The 19116-nt window shown below is 33.3% G+C and overlaps 8 protein-coding genes across 8 annotated transcripts; 6 read left to right on the top strand and 2 right to left on the bottom strand. All coding sequences in view use genetic code 12, as the record gives it.

Annotated features, from left to right (window-relative positions):
- Positions 1–1187: 1187 nt before the first annotated feature.
- Positions 1188–4034, top strand: J8A68_001727 (diacylglycerol O-acyltransferase; the record flags this gene model as incomplete). Its single annotated transcript, XM_049405405.1, has 1 exon — positions 1188–4034. The coding sequence occupies one exon, from the start codon at positions 1188–1190 to the stop codon at positions 4032–4034; it is 2847 nt and encodes a 948-aa protein (XP_049265004.1).
- A 203-nt stretch (positions 4035–4237) lies between these two features.
- Positions 4238–5326, bottom strand: J8A68_001726 (uncharacterized protein; the record flags this gene model as incomplete). The annotated part of the gene is made up of 1 exon (XM_049405404.1): positions 4238–5326. The coding sequence occupies one exon, from the start codon at positions 5324–5326 to the stop codon at positions 4238–4240; it is 1089 nt and encodes a 362-aa protein (XP_049265003.1).
- Positions 5327–5718: 392 nt separating this feature from the next.
- MEU1 (S-methyl-5-thioadenosine phosphorylase) lies at positions 5719–6717 on the top strand (the record flags this gene model as incomplete). Its single annotated transcript, XM_049405403.1, has 1 exon — positions 5719–6717. The coding sequence occupies one exon, from the start codon at positions 5719–5721 to the stop codon at positions 6715–6717; it is 999 nt and encodes a 332-aa protein (XP_049265002.1).
- A 1808-nt stretch (positions 6718–8525) lies between these two features.
- J8A68_001724 (PTR2) lies at positions 8526–10244 on the top strand (the record flags this gene model as incomplete). Its single annotated transcript, XM_049405402.1, has 1 exon — positions 8526–10244. One exon carries the CDS (start codon positions 8526–8528, stop codon positions 10242–10244), a length of 1719 nt encoding a protein of 572 aa, XP_049265001.1.
- Positions 10245–11682: 1438 nt separating this feature from the next.
- On the top strand, positions 11683–13425 carry J8A68_001723 (uncharacterized protein; the record flags this gene model as incomplete). Its single annotated transcript, XM_049405401.1, has 1 exon — positions 11683–13425. The coding sequence occupies one exon, from the start codon at positions 11683–11685 to the stop codon at positions 13423–13425; it is 1743 nt and encodes a 580-aa protein (XP_049265000.1).
- Positions 13426–14131: 706 nt separating this feature from the next.
- On the top strand, positions 14132–16399 carry RAD53 (serine/threonine/tyrosine protein kinase; the record flags this gene model as incomplete). The annotated part of the gene is made up of 1 exon (XM_049405400.1): positions 14132–16399. The coding sequence occupies one exon, from the start codon at positions 14132–14134 to the stop codon at positions 16397–16399; it is 2268 nt and encodes a 755-aa protein (XP_049264999.1).
- Positions 16400–16471: 72 nt separating this feature from the next.
- Positions 16472–17767, bottom strand: J8A68_001721 (uncharacterized protein; the record flags this gene model as incomplete). The annotated part of the gene is made up of 1 exon (XM_049405399.1): positions 16472–17767. The coding sequence occupies one exon, from the start codon at positions 17765–17767 to the stop codon at positions 16472–16474; it is 1296 nt and encodes a 431-aa protein (XP_049264998.1).
- Positions 17768–17988: 221 nt separating this feature from the next.
- J8A68_001720 (peptidylprolyl isomerase) lies at positions 17989–19101 on the top strand (the record flags this gene model as incomplete). The annotated part of the gene is made up of 1 exon (XM_049405398.1): positions 17989–19101. One exon carries the CDS (start codon positions 17989–17991, stop codon positions 19099–19101), a length of 1113 nt encoding a protein of 370 aa, XP_049264997.1.
- Positions 19102–19116: the final 15 nt, after the last annotated feature.

Genomic DNA, 19116 nt, shown 5'->3' with positions numbered 1-19116 from the left:
GGGCCGCGGGCTGATGATTGTAATCTGGTTTCTTTTTAGATCCATAGGTGTATAGAATTGAATGGAATCAGTTTGCTTATGGTGATGTGTGTTTATTTGTTCAAAACTTATAGAGATTAATTTTGAGAGAAATTATTTGCAAAAAAAATGAACAAATTTTGAAGTTGTATGATAGAGAGGTTGATTGACAACGATAAATCCGAATTGAAACCAGATGAAACAAGTGACGTCTTACTAAACAATGAAGAAGAAGAAGAAGCATTTTTACCGTATTTAGTTAATAAGTACAGGGTCTTCCTTGTTGCACATATACGAATATGAAATGAATTGTACTTGATAACAATGGGATCAATAGCTTTTGTTTTTTTACTAAGAAAGGGAAGTTAATGATCTTTCTATTTCTTGTTAAATGCATCTTTAGCCAAGTTTTCTATGAAATGAAATTGAAATTGAAGTAAGAAATTGAAATTAAGATGAAATAAATTTTAGTTGGATAGATAATATACGGCATTTATGATGATATTCCCGAGGTTCTATATATGGGGAGAATGGAGGAGAGGGAGCAAAAATCTATGTTGAATCATACCTGGTAAGGAACTACACTGTATGTGTTGATATAAATTGTAGATTGTGGTACGACTAATGGTGGAGATATAGAACTTGTAGTATCTAACGTTGTTTATATTAACCCTCCCCTCCAGAATGATCAAATTCTTTTCTGGTAATTAAATTAATTGCAGTAATCATATTGTGAAGTCACATGGTAAAAAAAAAAAAAATATTAATTATTCCGGGTGTAGTAGTAGTAGTTCTATTGTTCTTCTTTATAAAACGATTTAACTGGCTGTTGTTACAAATAATAATTTGATTTCGAGATCAATCAATGTGTAAAATGTTTATACTAAGGATTTACATAATCCATTTTAAATATAGAAAGGTTTATAGTTTAAAGAATTTAGAATTTAAATTAATATAAAAAGGTTAATAAAATTCCTTCTTTTATTTTTCTTCCTTATTGTAAACCCCCCCTTAATTTAAATTAATTTACTTAATCAATTGACTTTAATTCCCCCTCCATTGTTTTCCTATCAGTTGAACAACTTACACATTTCATACATACTTCTTTTTTTCACATTACCATCTTAGTATTACTGAGATAGACACTACTACTACTAGTATACCTTATCATGTCTTACGATACTACTGCTGCCAACCCCATGGTTGATACAATCCCACCACTTGCTCCCCACCAACAAGAAGAAGAATCTCGGGAAAAGTCAATTGAAATAATCTCGGAGAAAGAATTAACTAATTCTACTCCTAATTCTCAACATAGTAATGATACTTCCAAAAGTCCTTCATTAGAAGCAATTCAAGTTAAAATATCTAAATTTTGTTCAGATGTTGACCTTGAGAATAAGAAACAATCTATAGTTTCTTCACAAGATTTATCCGACAATGAAGAACTGGAGGAACAACTGGAAGAATTCGTTGATTCTAATTTACAAGAGACTGCTACTACTGAATCAGTTGGAGAACCAGTCAAGAAGTTAACTTCTAATTTAAATGAAAGTGGTGATGATAAATTTATTTTTTCATCACAAATTCCCACGGTTATCAAGAGCGCCGCATCGAAACATCAAGAACCGGATTTGATTGCTAAGAATTCTTCGTACGCCCACGTTGTCAACACAACAACGGCCGATCCTTCCATCGAAGAAGAAGAAGAAGACCAAGAATTGGAAGAATCAAAAGAAGACAAGGAACCAGGATCCGAAGAAGCTGAAGAAGAAGACACACCCAAAGGAATAGCAACAGAAGAAATGGATCAACCAGAAACTCCTAAAGACCAAGAATTAAAGGATGTTGAAGCAAAACTTGAAGAAGCTCATCATGAATTAGAGAATGCTGAAAATAAAGTAAAAGAAGCACTTCAAGAATTAAAAGAAGCTCATATCAAGGAAGTAGTTCCGGAGGAACCCAAGGGCAAAGAAGAATCAGAAGAAGAACCCAAAGACAAATCCGTTACAGTTGTTGAACAACGTGACATTAAGAAAGACACTACTACTGACGAAATCTCAACTGTTCTTCGTAGAAGAAAACAACCAGAGCAACCAGAACAAGCTTCTAAAGAAGTAGAAGTCTCTCAAGGCGATGAAATCAAATCTTCCACCTCCGAAATTGAATTCACCGATGCCAATGAACCACTCCCACGTTCTGATTATTCTACCCCAGTTGCTGAAATTACCAATATCGATGAAATTTCCTCTATTGAAGAAGAACCAGAACAGGAACCTACTACCACCAAAAAACCTACCGAAAACCCCACAACCAAACTCAAATCAACCCCATTAAAGAAATCAACCTCACGTCCATTCTTACACATCGCCCCCTTAAACACCCCTTGGTCCCATCGATTAGAAACAATTGGAATAATGTGGCATTGTATAAGTATCCCCTTCTTCCTTTGTTTATTTTTCTTTTCCATATCAATGGGGTGGATGGTTTGGTTATTTATAATATTACCCTATTTCATTTGGTGGTATGCTTTTGATTTACATACTCCTACTAATGGAAAAGTTGTATATCGTGTTCGACCATGGATGCAGAATTTGATTATTTGGAAATGGTATACTGATTATTTCCCCATAAGGGTGCATAAATCGGTGGAATTGGAACCGACATTTACATATGTCTTGGAGGAGGAGAAGTCAACAGAAGGTGAATCGAAGAGTTCTTCTTCGGATGAAGAGGAGAATGATGAACAGGATTTGATAAGTGAAGATTCCAGGACTTTTATCGATAAAGTATTTAAATTAATTGGATTGAAAAAAAGAGTGAATGATTCCGATAAGGGTACTGCAATTGCAGAAACTAAGGGACCTAAATATAAAAAAATCCTCACGGGTCCAAGATATATCTTTGGATATCATCCTCATGGAGTCATATCAATGGGAGTGGTTGGAATGTGTGCCACCAACGTGTTAAGAAATGAACCATTTAAACCATTGTTTAAATTCTTAAAACCGTTATTTCATGATCCTTCTAAAAATGAACCATTATTCCCTGGGATTCCTCAAATATTCCCATTGACTTTAACTACTCAATTTCTTGTACCTTTTTATCGTGATTATTTGTTGAGTTTGGGGTTGACTACTGCTTCGGCGAAGAATATTAAGAGTTTGATTAATAATGGTGATAATTCAGTTTGTGTTGTGATTGGTGGGGTGAAGGAATCATTATTGAATTATATGGTGGCGGAGAATCCAAGGGTTGGATATGGATTTACTACTTCTGATTTAAAAGCCCATGAAGAGCTGGAACCAGAACATGAAGAACATGAGGAAGAAAAACCAAAAGAACCAAAAAAGGAACGCAAAGAAGTTAGATTAGTATTAAAGAATAGAAAAGGTTTCGTTAAATTAGCAATTGAATTAGGTAATGTTTCATTAGTACCAACATTTGCATTTGGTGAAGCTGATATTTATAAATTAACCGTTCCAACCCCTGGATCTTTAGGTGAAAAATTTCAATTGTTTATTAAGAGTATTTTTCAATTTACGGTTCCATTTTTCAGTGCAAGAGGGGTCTTTATTTATGATTATGGGATTTTACCATATCGTAATCCGATTAATATATGTACTGGTAGGCCAATTTATATCCCACCGGGTGCTTTACAGGATTATTTGAAAGAACATCCAGAAGAGCAGGAGGAAATTAAGAAGGAAGAGGTAAAGGCTGAAGTCAAAATGGAAGAGAAGAAGGAAATAACAAAAGAACACAAGGAAGAAGGTCATCACCATCATAATTTTGAAGCCGATGAACAAGAAAGTAAGAAATTTGAAGAAAAATTTGAAAAACCAATCTTTTTCAATGCTCTTAGACCAGCAGCATTAAAATCTTCAATTCATACTAAGATTCCTCAAGCTTTATTGGATAAATATCATGATTTATATGTTGAAGAATTATATCGAGTATTTGAAGAAAATAAAGAAAAATATGGTTATGGAAATGTTGATTTAAGGATTATTTAAGTTGCTTACCCTACCCTCCTACTCTATATATCTTTATATATGGCCCCCTTAATATTTATTATGTTACTGATTACCATCTCTACATAGATTTTGTATTGTTATTCTTTTATCAAATTCCATACTTATATACTATCTACGCATAAACTAACTGCTTAAAAACTCATCAATAAATATTAAACCTTAACCAAAAACCATTCATAAGCTTATTCATATATGATTTCAAATTCAACCTCTTCATCTTCATCGAGAAGACCTTGTTGTTGTTTTTGTTTCTTCTTCTTTTGTTCTTGTTCATATTCATAAACCATTCGATCTCTCTTGTCAGTCAACATCTTATAATCTTTATATAATTTACGATCAAATCTTCTTCTACTACCAACATTCCTATAGAATGATTTATTTGGTCCCAATTGCTTTTCAAATTCTTTAATTTCTTGATCTAAAGCTTCCAATTTCTTTTGAGATTCTTGTTGTTTGGCCAACATTTCTTGTTCCCATTTCTTAAATGTAAATGGTTCTTGTTCATATGGAGGAACTCCAAACAATTTATTTTTTGGTATAACATTCCATAAATAATCATCCTTAATTTTATCTAAATCACGATTCAATGGCATCATTCCTGATATGGATTTCTTTAATGGATGGGTCGGCGTCATCATCCCATCTTCACCAATAGATGCCATTGTGTATCTCATGCTTAATAATTGAGTATCAGTCTCTGGTAGGTTTAAATTCACCATTTTATCTATTTCTTCAACCATACGTTTATCTTTTTGACTTATTACATTCACGGGTTTGGGTTTTAAGTGTTCTTGAGGAATTTCAAAATCAATAAATTTATCTGGTTTAGGAGTTGAAATTATTGATGATGATGTAAATGGGACTTGGATACCAAATCTTTTAAATAATGATTCTTCACTTTCATTTCTGATATCATCTGGCATTTGTGGGAATTGACTGAATGGGATGAAATTCTTCTTATTTGATTTATCTTTTGATGTTGCTGTTGTTGTTGTTGTTGACGCACGTAATGGTTTGCGTTTATTTCTTCCTTGAACATTGACTACTTCTATCTCTACTTCTTCTTCTTTAGGAGTCGTTGTTGCTGTTGGTTCTTCTTTGCTTTGCTTCTTTGGAAGTGATTTTAATTGATTTGATAATTCCAATCCATCAGTACCTTTGCCATTTGGTTTGCTTATAAATCGAACCGCTCCAATCAGGGGAATAGCCCGACAAGAAGACAAAACTGAAGCCATCCTCATAGCAGGAGTTCTTGTATATGATGCGAGCATAGTTAGCTAGTGAGCGTTTAGTATATATATTTGAGTTATTCCGAAATGAAACGTTACAATTAAACTAGAGTGACTGTCTTTACCTAACTTGTAAATCAAATGAATGGAAGTTTTTTTCTGTCTGACCAATGTGAGTCTTTTACATGTTACGTTCAATTTTACATTTTATAATTTATTTTACAGGTTTTATAATATTCCGAGTTTTATTTTTACAGTTTAAACCCTTGCAGCGAAAAAAACTAAAATTTTTTTTTCCACAGTTTTTCCTGATAAACAAAGAGGTTGAGGCAGGGACATCGTGGGTTTTCAGGAATATCAACGGAACATTTGGTTATTCCTTTTTTTATATAGTAAAACATATTGCAAAGAATAATTTAAGTAAACTCATTAAAATGTCAATTCATAGATCGGATAAAGTTGATTTCACTCAATTACCTCATCATTTTGATGATAAAGTAACTTTAGCAGTTATTGGAGGTACTGGATTATATGATTTACCAAATTTACATCCTGTGGCAAGATTAACCATTTCTACTCCTTGGGGATTCCCTTCTGGCCCAATCACAATTTCTAGAACTGAACTGGGATTCCCAGTTGCGTTTTTAGCGAGACATGGACCACATCATGATTTATTACCTTCTGATGTCCCCAATAGAGCTAATATTGCTGCTTTGAAAAGCTTAGGAGTTAAAGCTATTATTTCATTTTCAGCTGTTGGTTCATTACAACCAGAAATTAAACCTAGGGATTTTGTATTACCTACTCAAATCATTGATAGAACTAAGGGAATCAGACCATCTACTTTCTTTGAACATGGATTTGTTGCTCATGCAATGTTTGGTGAACCATTTGATTTAAGATTGAATAAATTGATTAGTGATCATATTCCTTCTAGTGGATTCTTAGAAGGAGAACAAAATTCTCATAATCATGCTCCTATTTTACATAGTAAAGACCATACCAACAATGGTGAAGATTTAACTATTATTTGTATGGAAGGTCCACAATTCTCAACTAGAGCTGAATCAAAATTATATAGAACTTGGGGTGGATCAGTTATTAATATGTCAGTGTTACCAGAAGCTAAATTGGCAAGAGAAGCTGAAATCGCTTATCAAATGATTTGTATGTCTACTGATTATGATTCTTGGAATGAATCAGAAGAACCAGTCACCGTGGAAACTGTTGTTGGTAATTTAAAAGCTAATTCTGCTAATGCTTGTAAATTAGCGGCAAAATTAATTGACGTGGTTGCTGAACATGGTGACGAATTGGGTTCAGAATTGGCAGGGTCAATGAAATTTGCAGTTAGTACTAATCCTAATGGAGTCAAAAAGGAATTGTTAGAAAAGATGCATTTCTTGTTCCCGGGATATTGGCCAATTCATTGATTTTAATCGGTAATTGACGGATGCCCCACCTCCCTCCATTACTGATACCCCTTGCTGAGACGGCTATTGTTGGAAAAAGTGTGTGTAATAGATTTGTATCTTTTAGTTTAGTTTTTTAGATAGAGATCAATAGAAATTCAGTATTATCTAAACTTTAAAATAAATTAAAAAGTGTGGAGTCAATTGTAAACCACCACAGATATAGTTGCTAAATGCATGCAATTCGTAAAACGACGGCTCGCTTTGAAGAGAATAGAGCCACTCATCCACTTCTTTCTCTTTGTTTTAATTTATTTTATATCCATTATTATTCATAATTATAGTTTTTGAAGCCGTTTGATGGAATGGAAATATATTCCCCCTTCGGAAAAAGCCACTCCATTTCTTCGAGATACAAAAAAGCCTACTAATAATTAGGAACAGCAATTTAATGCAAATAATCTTTTGAGATATCGCTTGGACCTTTGTACTTGTGTTCGTCCGCATCAACCAGCCGTTTCGATTATTAATCAGATGAAAGAACTGCGAAAGGTCCACTCAAAGCAAATAAGGAATTATAAATAGATCTACGATATACGCTACGCTTATACAAAACAATAAACATAAACAAGTACCTAAAAATAAAATCAGAAGGGCAAAAAAATATTCCACTACGCAACAACATGGTTGTTCTCACCCTCGCCAATTTCAAATGCCACCCCCTCGCAATACTCATGGGTGGGCGAAGATGTTATCGCTTATAAACTTTGCTCTTATCTTTTTAAACTCCTCTAAAAGATAACCCAAAATACGATAGATAAGTGCGGAGGCATCATATGTTTTTAAACTCGTAGCTAACTAAAATAGCAAACGACCTTTCCTGTCTTTTTCTAACGCCTTACGAGAAGTGGACTATGGTGTTTTCGGGGTTTAAACATTAAAAGAAACTCATGGCGGGACTTTGCACCACTTGGTCTCTTGGGAGACGATGTAGAGATCATTGCTCGGCATATTAACGCCTCAAATCTTTAATTAAAGTTCGGCTTGAAATGCAATTTGGAATAATCTGACGGTCCTTCCGATGGGACGGCTTCAAATTCACGTGATCGCCAGGAACAATTTTTTACCAGAACAATGGAAAATGCTACATAACAATATGCAAAAAGAAACTTTAAGAACAATAGAAATTCCGTACGGCATGAAGCACAAAATTGATAAACATAATATTTTTTAGACTTAAATTGCAGGACAATAATATTTTTTAATAAAATGCCTTATTGATTCATAAAATGGGTAGATTTTTTAATGGGTGTCAAGGAATATTTTTTATTTTATGGAAAAATATTAATAATTATACGCAAGTCGGTTTGCTTATTTCGGAAATCATCCACGGGAAAATTAAAAAGAAACTGACAAAACGCCCTAATTTCTTTAGTAGTTTTAAGCTGGATTGCAGCACTGTCACAAATTGTCTAAATTCTCCACATCCGGGCTTAGCGAAATTATTGTGAATCATGACAATCAATCTCTTAGCAAATTAGAAACAATTAAGTTTGTTCTGATAAGCTTCATTTCTTTTTTTTGTGTCCTACCGGAATTATTTTTAACCTTCACTGTCATTAAAAATTTTTCCACTTTGTTGAACAAATGTCCGGCTATATAAATGTTGACATATATTCCAAGAAATAGTTTTAAGCTTTCTAGGTTTTTTTTTTCTTATTTTATTGTGAAATTTCTTGGTTTATATCAGGTAATTGAATTAAACTATACTTTTGTCAATTCTAGGAAACGACAAAAATAATCTAATAATTACAATTAACAAAGAAAAAATGTCTGCCGACGAAAAGGTTGCAAATGACGCTTTGGATAAAGTTTTATCCAACAATGAATTGACTGGTTCAAGTATTGGTGGTGGATTCGAAGAAGATGAAGGCAGAGAACCAACCGAATTAGAAATGAAGACATTAAGACATGTTTCTGCTCCAATGCCATTAAGATGTTGGTTAGTTGCTATTGTCGAATTAGCTGAAAGATTCTCATACTATGGTTTATCAGCTCCATTTCAAAACTATATGCAAAATTCCCCAACTGATTCTCCACCAGGTCTTTTAGCTTTAAATCAATCAGGTGCTACTGCTTTATCTTATTTCTTCCAATTTTGGTGTTATATTACTCCAATCTTTGGTGGTTGGGTTGCTGATACTTATTGGGGTAAATATAAAACCATTTTCTGGTTTTGTATTCTTTATATCATTGGTATTTTCATTTTATTTATTACTTCCTTACCAGCCATTACTTCCAGAGCTACTGGTATTGGTGGTTATGTTGCCGCCATTATTATCATTGGTATTGCTACCGGGGGTGTCAAATCTAATGTTTCTCCATTAATTGCCGATCAAATTCCAAAGACTAAACCAGCCATCAAGGTTCTTAAATCTGGTGAATTAGTCGTTGTTGATCCAAATATTACCGTTCAAAACGTTTTCATGTTCTTTTATTTGATGATTAATATTGGTTCTTTATCTGTTATTGCCACTACTGAATTAGAAGCTCATGTTGGTTTCTGGGCTGCTTACTTGTTACCATTCTGTTTCTTCTTCGTTGCTATCGGTGCTTTAATCCTCGGTAGAAACCAATATATCAAAGTTCCAGTCGGTGATAAGATCATTAACAAGTCCTTCAAGTGTGCTTGGATTGGTGTTACTAACAAATTCAACTTGGATGCTGCCAAGCCATCATTAAACCCAGAAAAGAACTACCCATGGTCCGACCATTTTGTTGAAGAAGTTAAAAGAGCTGTCTATGCTTGTAAGGTTTTCGTTTTCTATCCAATCTATTGGGTCGTTTATGGTCAAATGTTGAACAATTTCGTTTCTCAAGCTGGTCAAATGGAATTACATGGATTACCAAATGATTTCTTACAAGCCATTGATTCTATTGCTATTATTGTGTTTATTCCAATTTTCGAAAGATTCGCATATCCATTCATTAGAAAATTCACTCCATTTAGAGCTATTACCAAGATTTTCTTTGGTTTCATGTTTGGTGCTGGTGCCATGGTTTATGCTGCAGTTTTACAATATTACATCTATAAAGCTGGTCCATGTTATGACTTCCCTAAGGCTTGTGCTGGTTTTGAAAACGTCCCAAACCATGTCCATGTTGCCATCCAAACTCCTGCTTATGTCTTAATTGCCATTTCTGAAATCTTAGCTTCTATTACTGGTTTAGAATATGCTTATACCAAGGCTCCAGTTGCCATGAAATCATTCATTATGTCTATGTTCTTGCTTCAAAACGCTTTCGGTTCTGCTTTGGGTATTGCCATGTCTTCCACTTCTGAAGATCCAAAGATGGTTTGGACTTATAGTGGATTGGGTGTTTCTTGTTTCATTGCCGGTTGTTTGTTCTGGATCTTCTTCCATCATTACAATGACAAGGAAGAAGAACTCAATCAATTGGAATACGACGCTGACGAAGCTGAAGCTCATCAAGTTGATTTGGTTCCAGTTGTTTCCTTAGCTCAATCTCACAAGAGTCTTGCTTAAAACGTTTTAATTCGATAGATATACCTTTTCAACCTTGTATATTATTTAGTTACCTATTTTATTTCTTACGATCATGTCCTTTTTAGTTTTATCTTAATAGATATTTTTAATTAACAATTTATTTGTAGAAGAAGAAAAAGAAGAAGGTGTTGCATGGCTTTGGGATTTGCAGCCATTTTATTTTTATTCATACTTTTATTTTCTTCGGTTGCGGATAATTTTAAGCTTTATTTTTTCTGTCGGTTATTCCAAAAGAAAAAAAATTAAAAAATAAAAAAAAAAATGTCTGGCCATTCAAAAAAAAAAAAAAAGGAAAGCTCCGTGAATGATACAAGAAATTGGAAGATCGGTGAAGAAGCCTCGTGGTTTTATATATGTTTGTCAATCTGACATGGATATGACTTAACGTACATAAAAAGTGGTTGAATCTCATTTCGTTATAGTCTGGGGGGAGAAATCTCCGCAGATTTGTGTAGTTGCCGCGCGTGGAAAAAGGATGCATGTGGATGGACCTACGGAGAGAGAACAAAACGACGCACGTAAAGCGAGATAGAGTATAGAAAACACGAGGGATCTAATGTCTTCTGGTCATTCATGAGATTCTTCTTCCCCAGAATATGTCTTCTTACAATACCCCAGGGTTCTTATATACAAATCTGAAAAGTAACCTGTTTGCGAAATTGGCGAATGAAAGATAGAGTTCATGAGTTATGTCATCATACGTTCTGATGCATTAGATCGCCAGAAATGCCTTCAAATTTTTGTTATCAAGGGATGGAAGGGGAACTGGGATGATGGCAATGTTTCACGCACACCACACCCACATTTTGATTGGGGGGACTCAATGAAACATATAAGGTTACAGTCTCACATTTAACTCTTAAACTGACCTCAACAATGAACACAAAAAATTAACGTTATTAATAGTTTTCTTACTTTTTTTTCCGCAGTTTCACTTTCAATACGTTCATATTTATTTTATATCCAAGAAAAATCTTTTGGTTGCAGAAAATTGCAAAACTTGCAATAGAAAAAAAAAACATCATGCATATCCAAAAAATAATATTTTTTAGTCTAAAAAAAGCGGCATTTCCCTATTATCAAAGTTTAATACAGACGATTATTGCAAAAATAAAAAACCCTATTTTTATAAATTTTGATTTGAAATTAATGGGTGATTAGTCACTTAAAAGTCTTATGGGTTTTGTGATTGGCCCGCATATCCTTATCAAAAAGAAGGAGATTGGAGAGAGAATGAACCGTCAAGTATAAATATCCCATAGAAAGTATTCTGTTTTTGAATTTCATGTTTTTCTTATAATTTATATTTGTTAACGTTACATTTTTATCTTTACAAAATCTAACTTACTCATTCTTATAAAACTACATACTATTATACTACTCCTACTACTACTGCTACTGCTATTATTAATTCATAATGTCGAAGAGTGATGATAACGAAAAGACAGCTGCTGATCAAGTTAGCTCTCCAGAAGAAGATATCTTATCCATTTCCAATGAAAAAGATGAAGGTAGAGAACCAACAGATTTAGAATTAAAAACATTAAGACATGTTTCTGAAACAATCCCATTACGATGTTGGTTAGTGGCGATTGTTGAATTATCAGAAAGATTCAGTTATTATGGTTTATCAGCACCATTTCAAAATTATATGCAACATACTCCAACTGATTCTCCAAGAGGAATGTTAGGATTAAATCAAAAAGGTGCAACTGCTGTTTCATATTTCTTCCAATTTTGGTGTTATGTTACTCCAATCTTTGGTGGTTGGCTTGCTGATACTTATTGGGGTAAATTTAAAAGTATCTTTGTCTTTTGTTGTATTTATGTTGTTGGGATTTTAGTATTATTAATTACTTCAATTCCTTCAATTACAAGTCAAAAAGTTGCCCTTGGTGGATTTATTGTTGCCATCATTATTATTGGTTTGGCAACTGGTGGTGTTAAATCAAATGTTAGTCCATTAATTGCTGATCAAATCCCAAAACATAAACCATATATTAAAGTAACCAAATCAGGTGAACGAGTTATTGTTGATCCAAATATTACCATTCAAAATGTTTTTATGTTCTTTTATTTGATGATTAATGTTGGATCATTGTCAGTTATTGCTACAACTCAATTAGAACATAATATTGATTTCTGGGCGGCATACTTATTGCCATTCTGTTTCTTTTTGATTGCAATTGTATGTCTTATATTAGGTAGAAATTATTATATTAAGACACCAGTTGGTGATAAGATTGTTAATAAAACCTTTAGATGTGCTTATATTGGTATGAAGAATCATTTTAATTTAGATGCTGCTAAACCTTCAATTAATCCTGAAATGAATTATCCTTGGACTGATCATTTTGTTGAAGAAGTTCGAAGAGCAATCTATGGTTGTAAAGTGTTTGTCTTTTATCCAGTATATTGGTTAGTTTATGGACAAATGGTTAATAATTTCATTTCACAAGCTGGTCAAATGGAATTACATGGCATTCCTAATGATATTTTACAAGCAATTAATTCTTTAGCAATTATCATTTTTATTCCAATTTTTGAAAGATTCTTATATCCTTTTATTAGAAGGTTTACACCATTTAAATCAATTACTAAAATCTTTTTAGGTTTCATGTTTGCTGCTGCTGCCATGATTTATGCTGCTGTTTTACAACATTATATTTACAAAACTGGTCCATGTTACAATTTCCCTAAAGCTTGTCCTGGTTATGAAAATGTTCCCAATAGAGTTCATGTTGCTATTCAAGCCCCACAATATGTATTGGTTTCCTTATCAGAAATCTTTGCTTCTATTACTGGGTTAGAATATGCTTATAATAAGGCACCAGCATCAATGAAATCATTTATTACTTCTCTTTTCTTGGTTACAAATGCTTTTGGTTCTGCTTTGGGTATTGGATTATCTTCAGTGTCAGAAGATCCAAAGATGGTTTGGACTTATACTGGTATTGGTATTTCTTGTTTTATTGCTGGTATACTATTCTGGGTTCTTTTCCATCATTATAATGATATTGAAGAAGAACATAATAAATTGGATTATACTAATGATGATGAAACAACAACAACAACAACTGATGAAATTTCTGCAACTAATAATACTAATGGATTAGTTCCTGTTTCTTCATTTGCTCATTCTACAAAGAGTCTTTTGTAATAGAGATTAATAGATGATTGTCAGTTTGACTTATTGCTTGTACTTTTTAATTAATTAGTTTATTTATCGTTTATATATATATATGAAGCATCATTATATTATGTTATATCATATGCTTTCAAATGGAATACATGTGTAGATTTCAATTGTGGTTTTTTTTTTTGCAACAATTGAATTCTTCTTAATTCCCAGATTGCTTCCTTGTGTCTGCAACAATAAAGACTTTTCTTTGAGAAGCTTTGATATACATATACAACCTTCAAATGGAAGGTTAGAGGATGATGGTATTAGAGAACATCTTTCGATATTAGTAGAGAGATAAGCGCGGCTACTTAGAAGCAAACAACATATATATAATGTGATAATTATATTGATAATTTACTTTTTCGTTCTTGTGATTTTGTATCTAATACGATTTTTTTGTAGTAATAATTTGTTAATAAGTAATTAGAAGAGGTTGATGAGTTGGTTGGTTTATGAGAATTGATTGGTAAAACTTAATTTGTATGTAAAAAATTATGAGACGCGTCTATTTTTTAAGGTTACGTAAATTAATAAATGAAAAAATTGAAAAGAAAAAATCTCAATTCTTTAATTTTTGATTAGGAGAGAGAACCCTTGATTTACGATAGTTCAATCAATCAAATTCTATTAATAGACGACATAGAGACACTAGATAGACATCGAGACATATATACACTCTGCAATGGAAGAACTACTACCTGTACAAGAAACACAACCAACCCAACAATCACCAATCACTCAAACTCAAGACACCAACAATACCAATATTCATCTAGCAGATGAATCAGATAAGAATATGATCTGTAGAATGATCTGTACTACAGGTCAATTCTCTCCATATACATTATCAACATTGGATAAAGAAATAGATGAAAACGATAAAATGATTTGGATCTTTGGTAGATCTCATGATTGTGATTTACGATTAGATTCATCAAGTAGATTTTCAAATAAACATTTTCTGATTTGGTTAAAAGCAAAAGATAAATCTTTATGGATTAGAGATACTTCAACTAATGGAACTTATTTAAATGGAACACGAATAGTTAAAGGAAGTAATTATATCTTAAATCAAGGTGATGAAATCTCAATTGGACTTGGTGTTGAACAAGATATTGTTAGATTTATTATATTATTTTCTGATGCATATAATCCAATTAAATTATCAACTTCTTCCAATTCTTCGAATGGAATCGGGGTGGCGACAGAAGGGATCTATAAGGATTTTATAATTCAAAATGAAACCATAGGACAAGGTGCATTTGCCACTGTTAAAAAGGCAGTTGAAAGAACTACGGGGAAACCATATGCCGTTAAGATCATAAACAGAAGAAAAGCATTGAATACCGGTGGTGGTGGAGCTATGGCAGGTGTAGATCGTGAATTGTCTATCTTACGGAAATTAGATCATCCAAATATCGTATCCCTTAAAGCGTTTTATGAAGATATGGATAATTATTATATTGTTATGGAATTAGTCCCCGGAGGTGATTTAATGGATTTTGTAGCCGCTAATGGAGCAATTGGAGAAGACGCTACACAAGTTATAACTAAGCAAATATTAGAAGGAATAGCATATGTACATAAATTAGGGATATCACATCGAGATTTGAAACCAGATAATATTTTAATTATGCAAGATGATCCAATATTTGTTAAGATTACTGATTTTGGATTGGCTAAATTTAGTGATAATTCAACATTTATGAAAACTTTCTGTGGAACTTTAGCATATGTTGCACCAGAAATCATTACTGGGAAATATGGACTGCTGCAACAACAACTGCCTCATGATAATTATTCTTCATTAGTGGATATGTGGAGTTTAGGATGTTTGGTTTATGTATTATTAACATCTCATTTACCATTTAATGGGAAAACTCAAGCACAAATGTTTCAAAAAATAAAACAAGGTGAATTTCATGAAGCTCCATTGAATTCATATGAAGTTAGTCAAGATGCAAGGGATTTCTTAAGTTGTTGTCTACAAGTAAATCCTCGATTACGTATCACTCCACAAGAAGCCCTTAATCATAAATGGTTACAAGATATTTATTCTCAAGAAGATTCCGCTGGACCACAAACTCAACCCAAATCCTTAAGTCTATCACAATCACAATCTCAACAATCAAGAAAGATCGATAACGGAATACCTATAGATACATCCATGAGTAAAATAGATGAAGATATAATGTTGAGACCTTTGGATAGTGAACGGAATAGAAAGAATAAAAATCGAACTAACAGTAGTCATGATTTTAAAGTACCTAAACGTGTTGTTCCACTACCTCAACAACAACATCCATTTACTCAACCACCAAGACAATATGGAAAACATCCAGCTGCACTTGATGAAATTAGTCTAAATCGGAGTTTTAAACGTACGAAAATATCCCAAACTCAACTTCCAATTCCATCACCGGGTTTTACATCACTTCTGGGCATTTCCGAAGAAAAATCAAGTATTCTACAAGAATCAGGTCCGATTTTGACATTAGAACCAATTATGGATTCATTATATAGACGACGGATCCAAATCGGGGGTGGGACTAATGGAGTTTCGATTGGTCGTGGGGAGAATTGTGATTATTATATTAATGATGATCGAATGTCGAAGTTTCATTGTTTGATATATAGAGATAATGAACCAAATCAATCGTTTTGGTTATTGGATGTGAGTACGAATAGTTGTACTGTGAACGATACTATCATTGGGAAGTTCAAGAAGGTGAAATTACGAGGTGGAAGTGTTTTGTATTTGTTTAAGGATCTTGATGGCGGGGAGAGAATTGGGTTTAAGGTTGTAATTGACGGTGGTGATGATGAGGAGGGGGAGGACGATGAGGAACAAGAAGAGACAAATGGCAGGGGGGAGATTGTTGTGATTGATCAGGATGCATTTGATGAAGAAATGGTAGGCAAGGTTGCCAAACATGTTAGTAAGATGTAGGATATATCGGATTTGGCTTTATACAGACTTATATACAGTAAAATACAAGTAAAAACTTCTTCAGTAGCTCAACTAGTTTTCTCTCCAGGTGATGATTTGTTGATGATCTAATGGAATTGGATTGTCAATACATAACATCCCGATATTGTACTTTGGAAAATCAATTAAAAATTGTAACAATCGTAATCTTAACCTATTACAATATTCATCCAATTCAACACTATCCAAACCTTCTTGTTTCAATTTCACATATTCACTAATATCCTCAATCAAATTTCTTTCCAAACAAGCAATAATCAATTCTTGTTCATCAAGATTCCATAAATTATCTTCTCCACTCAATCCACTCAAATAATAATTATCAACTCGTAAATAATTCAAATATTGTTGTAATCTAACCCGTAACATATTCTCAGGATATAAAGAAATCGGCACATATCGACTAGTCAATCTCAAAGATTGACTTAATAATTTGAGTCGGGCATAATCGAGATTATATGCCGTTTTTAATGCTAAATCAATCTTACGTTCATCATTCAATGATTCGGCCGATTTATGGAGATGTTCGCGGGGTGTAGGGGGATAGATCTTGGGAAGGAGCTGGGGGAGTATACATGTCCTAGGGGACAATTCTGGGATGAGGAGACATAATAATGGGGTAAGTTCTTCGAATATTAAGAATGTAACGGCGAATAATGGAAGTTTGAGTGAGTCTTTGGGGGATCGTTTGAGGATTTGGTATTCTTGACGAGAGAGCGAGAATAGGTTTGGATCGATTAGGGTGGCCTGGGAGGTGGATTTGCTATTGGGTGCGGTAGGAGCACTAGGGGAAGACGATTGCCTCTTGACATAGGTTGAGCTGTCTTGTTGTTGTTTGGATATCTTATCTTGAGATACTTTATGTTCAACTTTACTCATATACATTGATTGTGCCATTATTTCGGTTAATTTAGGGAAATTTGGTAACCTGATAGCAACTGATTTACCCTTAGCATCTAATTGGTTTGATATCTTATATTTATGTTTCTTTAATTGTCTCATGGTTTTTAAATTGGTCCATACATTATTAATACCTATACGATAAAACTTAAGAAGTTCTTTAGCATAATGATACAATTGTTTTGATTTGAGTATAAGTTTCCCCTTAGTTGGGTTTTCTTGTGTTACTTGTTCATATACTTGTTTCTTAGGTCTAATAGGTATTGGTATAGTAGTTGGTGAGTTGATATTACTACTTTCAGAGTTATTTGTATTAGTTTTCCATAATGAAGTGAGCAATTGAGATTGATTTATTTGGGAAAGTAGTTTCTGTTTATTGCTTGGAAATGTATAGAATACACCATACTTTACTCCACTTGGTACTACCATCTTCTCTATTCTATTACTCTCTACTGTTTACTGTAGCCGTCTATCATCTGTCCATCTTTCTAAAGGAATTTTTTAAATTTTCAAATTTTATTTTTAAATCACGTGATTTTTGAGATCCTTTCAATCCCAATGAATTTTTATAGGAAGATTATTAATAGCAACTATTAACAGTTCCTTTAAAGTACACACCAATAGAACAATAGTAACAAGAAGAAACAAGAATGAGTAAACCAACCAGAAGAATAACATCACCAGAAGATTTAACTAAGTGGATAGAATCAGATACTTATAATCTTTTATTAAACTTCATTCAATCATTACAAGATCTGATTCTTGGTAAAACAAATGATGATTCTGAAGTTATTATATCAACCACAACCACCAATTTATTAAACATCCTAAATGAAGTAGATGCAACTATAGATAAACATCCAGTTGTTATTGATAAAGATATATCTCGATTTGGTAAGGTTGAATTCCGTGATTTCTATGATCATCTTTCTCAATCCTCACAAACATTATTATCCCGCTTAACTTCCAATCCAGATGATTTAATTGAATTGGGAACTTATTTCCAAGAATCATGGGGTAATAGAACCAGAATAGATTATGGATCTGGACATGAATTAAATTTCATCACATTCCTCCTTTGTCTTTCACAACTCAATATCATCACTTTGGAAGATTATCCCGCGATAATATTACACGTGTTTACTAAATATATGACTATCATGCGTCGATTACAGAAATTATATTGGTTAGAACCAGCAGGATCTCATGGAGTATGGGGGTTGGATGATTATCATTTCTTGCCGTTTTTATTCGGTGCAGCCCAATTGGCAAATCATCCATATATGAAACCAAAACTGATCCATAATGAAGAATTAGTGGAAATGTATAAGGATAAATATATGTATATGGAATGTATCCATTTTATAAATACGATCAAGACATTGCCCCAGAATCAAGAACAGAAATTGAGTTTAAGATGGCATTCTCCAATGTTGGATGATATACTGGCGGCAAAGAGTTGGTTGAAGATTAAAGAAGGAATGATTAAGATGTATAAAGTGGAAGTATTGGGGAAATTACCAATTATACAACATTTTATGTTTGGAAGATTGATTCCATGTCCACCGGGGATTGCAGAACATACTGAAGAGGAAGACGATGGTGATCATCAAGAAGATGAATGTGGACATGTTCATACAACGGGAGTATTGAATACTTGGGGTGATTGTTGTGGTATAAAGATCCCCAGTGCAATTGCTGCAAGTGAGAGTTTAAGATTACAAGAAGCAAAGAAAAAGCATAAACCAATTCCATTTGATTAAACTTCTATATATTGC

The sequence above is a fragment of the Hemisphaericaspora subhashii genome, assembly GCF_019202705.1.
Source record: "Hemisphaericaspora subhashii strain CBS 10753 chromosome Unknown scaffold60, whole genome shotgun sequence".
Taxonomy (NCBI): Eukaryota; Fungi; Ascomycota; class Pichiomycetes; order Serinales; family Debaryomycetaceae; genus Hemisphaericaspora; species Hemisphaericaspora subhashii.
Note: the sequence above shows the minus strand (reverse complement) of the source record. Positions and strands in the feature narration are given on the sequence as shown.